Source organism: Urtica dioica, chromosome 1 (assembly GCF_054948205.1).
Source record: "Urtica dioica subsp. dioica isolate 48M chromosome 1, U.dioica_male_clone48M_v1_H2, whole genome shotgun sequence".
Lineage (NCBI taxonomy): Eukaryota > Viridiplantae > Streptophyta > Magnoliopsida > Rosales > Urticaceae > Urtica > Urtica dioica.
In genome coordinates this window covers 58,954,821-58,959,797 of record NC_142756.1, presented here as the reverse complement: position 1 = coordinate 58,959,797, position 4,977 = coordinate 58,954,821, and the positions used below count along the sequence as shown (strand labels likewise).

General features: G+C 38.9%; 1 protein-coding gene across 1 annotated transcript; it reads right to left on the bottom strand.

Annotated features, from left to right (window-relative positions):
* Positions 1–2,744: 2,744 nt before the first annotated feature.
* On the bottom strand, positions 2,745–4,977 carry LOC149408264 (uncharacterized). Its single transcript, XM_089616489.1, has 2 exons — positions 4,888–4,977; positions 2,745–3,366 (listed from the first exon to the last, which is right to left on the bottom strand). Exons 1-2 carry the CDS (start codon positions 4,930–4,932, stop codon positions 2,746–2,748), a joined length of 666 nt encoding a protein of 221 aa, XP_089472615.1. The 5' UTR covers positions 4,933–4,977; the 3' UTR covers position 2,745.

Sequence of the window (4,977 nt, the reverse complement as noted above, 5' to 3'; positions counted from 1 at the left end):
AAGCAACTGGCGCGGCGCGCCACATAACAGGCGCGCCGCGCCACTCGTGAATTTCTGAAGGCCCGCCGCGCCTCTCTTGCGCGTCGGCCGCTCGAGCTCTCGGGTGTAAATTTAGTCACCAGGGTGCGGCGCACCATTCAATAGGCGCGGCGCGCCAACCTTGAAATGCTGACTTCTTGTTGACCGTCGTTGACTTTACTTCAAAAGGCCATAACTTCCTCGATGTAGCTCCGATTCAACCCGTTTTCGCACCACAGCCTTCTCTCACTCTCTTTATCCCGAAAACATAATAAAACTACAAAATAACATCAAAAACACTAAGAACAAGTTCCGATTCTTATCTAAGAGTCATAGATAAGTGTGAATGAATCTCACTTATCAATCGCGAGTTGAGGTCCCGCACGGCCTTCTAGGGCCCTTGTTGTTTGAGTTTATTCGTGTTTTCTTTACCGATGGTTTCTGTTTCATTCTTATCTTTGTAACCACGGTTTTCCTCCGCCATACGTGAGAGCTTTTATGATATTTCGTGGCATCGACCACGCTTCCTCAAAAAAAAAATATACGACAAAGAGGAAGAGAGAGGGATTCTCATTAATTAAGGTTGTGTTTGGAACTCGGAAAATAAGAGGGAAAGGAAAATGTAAATTCCTCCTATTTTAGTTAGGTTGTTTGGATTGAGGAAAATAGGGTGGAAAAAAATATGATAGAAAATACGAGGGAAAGTGTATAACTAAAATGAGAATTTAATTTTCCTTCAAAAATCAAATGGAAATTGAGAATTTCTCCAAATTTTTCTTTGAGGAGATCACATTTGTGTTTTCGTCCAGGGACCGAACCAGAAAAGCTCAATAGGGGGGCTTATTTAAAAACAAAAAATTAGAGGGGCTAATTTAAAAAAAAAAATTCATGGTAAAAATTAATTTATTTTTTATTTAAAAAAAAAAGAGTCAAAATTGTAAATTTTTAGGGTAAAATATGTAAAAAAAACTTTAAAATGGGGAAAAAATGTAAAGAAAAAATATTTAAGGGAGGGGGGCTAATTACAAATAATTTTTATAAAAAAAATGGGTTAAAACTGTAAATTTTTTAGGCTAAAAAATGTAAAACTTTTTAAAAATCTTCAAAAAATGTAAATAAATAAATTTAGGGGGGCTAATTAAAAAATTCACGGTAAAAATGATTTTTTTTTAAAATGGGTCAAAAGTGTAAATTTTTTGGGTAAAAAATGTAAAACTTTTTAAAAATGGGCAAAAAATATAAATGAAAAAAATTTGAGGGGGGTGTGGAGCCCACCCTGGACCTGAGTTAGCTTCGTCCCTGGTCTTATCGTTACTTTCCCGTCAATTTTCTCTCATATTTCCATGACTTCCAAACACAATTAGAATTTTGACTTTTCCTATTATTTTTCTCATATTTTCATTTTCTCTATTATTTTCATTTTCTCTCTTATTTTCCGGTGCTAAACGTAGCGTAAGGCAAGTCACCAACTTAGATTCGGGGGCCTAATCACCACGCTATTGACAATACATGATCTGCCCGGCACAACATTCACACACAAAATATTTAAAATTACCACTTCAAATTTCTTAAAACAAAAACCCACAAGATTCTGGGGACTAATCACCACGCTATTGAACATACATGATCCGCCCGACACAACATTCACACACAAAATATTTAAAATTACCACTTCAAATTTCTTAAAACAAAAACCCACAAGATCAACAAAGCCAAAGCTTTATTGATTTATTTATTTAATTGGTTCCAATTGCATGAAATAGAGTGCAGAAAGTGTCAAGCGTTGGACACAGCCTCGGTGACATCAACATCAGCGGGCTTGTTAACATCAGATGCGGCAGGCTTTCTAGCGTCTGTGTGTGGACCATAAGAGTAGAAAGGGGCCTCTGCATTAGCAGCCTCCTTGTTGGCTCCCATCGGCCCGTAAAAATAGAAGGGGGTCCCGACATTAGCAGCATCCTTTTTGGTTCCCCTCGGTCCGTAAAAGTAGAAGGCGGCCCCGACATTAGCAGCATCCTTGTTGGCTCCCCTCGACCCGTAAAAGTAGAAGGGGGCCCCGACAATCGCATCATCCTTGTTGGCTCCCCTCGGCCCGTAAAAGTAGAACGGGGCCTCGACATTAGCAGCATCTTCGTTGGCTCCCTGGGGTCCATAGTAATAGAAGGGGGTTCGGACATTAGCAGCATCCTTGTTGGCTCCCCTCGGTCCATAAAAGTAGAAGGGGGCCCCGACATTAGCAGCATCCTTGTTGGCTCCCCTCGGCCCGTAAAAGTAGAAGGGGGCCCTGACATTCGCAGCTTCCTTGTTGGCTCCCCTCGGCCCGTAAAAGTAGAAGGGGGCCCCGACATTCGCAGCATCCTTGTTGGCTCCCCTCGCCCCGTAAAAGTAGAAGGGGGCCCCGACATTAGCAGCATCCTTGTTGGCTCCCCTCGGCCCGTAAAAGTAGAAGGGGGCCCTGACATTCGCAGCATCCTTGTTGGCTCCCCTCGGCCCGTAAAAGTAGAACGGGGCCTCGACATTAGCAGCATCTTCGTTGGCTCCCTGGGGTCCATAGTAATAGAAGGGGGTTCGGACATTAGCATCATCCTTGTTGGCTCCCCTCGCCCCGTAAAAGTAGAAGGGGGCCCCGACATTAGCAGCATCCTTGTTGGCTCCCCTCGGCCCGTAATAGTAGAAGGGGGCCCCGACATTCGCAGCATCCTTGTTGGCTCCCCTCGGCCCGTAAAATTAGAATGGGGCCTCGACATTAGCAGCATCTTCGTTGGCTCCCTGGGGTCCATAGTAATAGAAGGGGGTTCTGACATTAGCAGCATCCTTGTTGGCTCCCCTCGGTCCGTAAAAGTAGAAGGGGGCCCCGACATTAGCAGCATCCTTGTTGGCTCCCCTCGGTCCGTAAAAGTAGAAGGGGGCCCCGACATTAGCAGCATCCTTGTTGGCTCCCCTCGGCCCGTAAAAGTAGAAAGGGGTCCCGACATTAGCAGCGTCTTTGTTGGCTCCCCTCGGCCCGTAAAAGTAGAAGGGGGCCTCGACATTAGCAGTATCTTTGTTGACTCTTTGGGGTCCATAGTAATAGAAGGGGGTTCGGACATTTGCAGCATCCTTTCCGGTTCTTTGTGTCCCATAGTTATAGAATGGAGTATTTGCAGTGTTAGGAGTAGAAGGGGATTGGTCTCGAGGTGATGATTGTGTCATCTTCTCTATAACAGAGTCTTGCGAAGATGATTCTGGTTTGGTTTCAACGTGTTGAATGAGTTCGTCGAGGACCTCTGGAATCGCGTCGTCTTTCATGGCCTTTCTCCAATATTCGACCATAGCCAACTTTTTGGATTCCACAATGTTACTCCCAAGCTACATCGGCAACCGCACAAATTAGTATCAATATTTTATTGAACTTTACTGTAACCACCCTAGAATAAAGCATTGCTACTATCTTTCAAATTTACACTTTTTCCAACTAGCTAGAAATTAGAAAGAAAGAAAAAATGTAATTTTGACTTATTGATCGCAAAAAAAATTGAAGATGCAGTTTTCAAAATAAATTGGCCCATGAACTAATCAGATTACTATATTGTTTTATTGATCTTTACAAAATAGCGAACAGCAATGACGCATACTGGATCTTTTATCTTCAAGTCTATATTATTTTTAATTTATTTATTATGGAAAGAACTTACACGTATTTATGTTAATACATATTCCCGATGAGAAATTTCATTAATTGGGCTTAATAAGCCATTAAATATCAAGATTAGACCCTAATGTTTAAAAATATCTGAATATGGACTTTTGGTCCAAAATCGGACAAAAACACCCATGATTCAAAAAACCCATATTTTTCTCTCATTTTCAAATGATTTTCATCACAATTCTTTTTCATCTTCGAATTGGTTGCGCTAGGATTAGAATTTTCAAAAAGAATTGTGATGAAAATCATTTGAAAATGAGAGAAAAATATGGGTTTTTTGAATCATGGGTGTTTTTGTCCGATTTTGGGCCAAAAGTCCATATTCAGATATTTTTAAACATTAGGGGTCTAATCTTGATATTTAATGGCTTATTAAGCCCAATTAATGAAATTTCTCTTCCCATTGTATACGACTATTCTGTCAATTTACTTCATATATTTCCAGAATTTTTATTTCTGTTTTTTAAATTGTACTTCATTTTTCAAGAGTTTTTTAATACTCTTAATTATTTTTTTTCATTGTATATAATAATATCTGGTAAAATAAAAGCGTACGCATTGACTAGTTTTAATATCGTTTTCGTAATTTAATATCGAAATCATAATTTCATAGTCTTCGTACGCCTATTCTGATAAAATAACAAACAAAAGTCAACTAATATTGATTTGATGAATAAATTCATAACATTAATAAAAACTAATAATCAATTTAAAATACATGGTATGAATGCATCATCGTATTAAACTCAATGGATATAGATAGCTTTTTTCCCTTTATAAAATTTGTTTTCAAGTTTATAGTTTTTTTAGGGAATAAATTGAAGCAATTGAGTTCCAGCGAACTAAGTTATTAAAATTAAGATAAATAAATTATATTTTTCATTATAAAGGATAGTATTTCATATAATAATTATTAATATAAATTCACACACATATATTAAAGGCAAGCACACATTTACACTACTGAAAGAGGTTCAAGGTAGGTCAAGGTCTGAGAGTTCGTCAAAGCGAAAAAGAAAATCGGGAAACATAATGAAGGACGAAGTGGAACGATATATATATGAACACAAATATTCCAGAATAATAAGAATCGCAATTCGCAAAGTAATATCATTAATGAAAACCGAGGATACTGTAAATACTGATTGTTTACATATAAAACAAATGCGCGAAAAAATGATTACCAGGAGTAGGGAAAGAACTACAAAAGCTAAAGGATTAGATCCCATCTCTGTTCACAATACTTAGGTAGTAGTCTTACTTTTGAGTGTGCA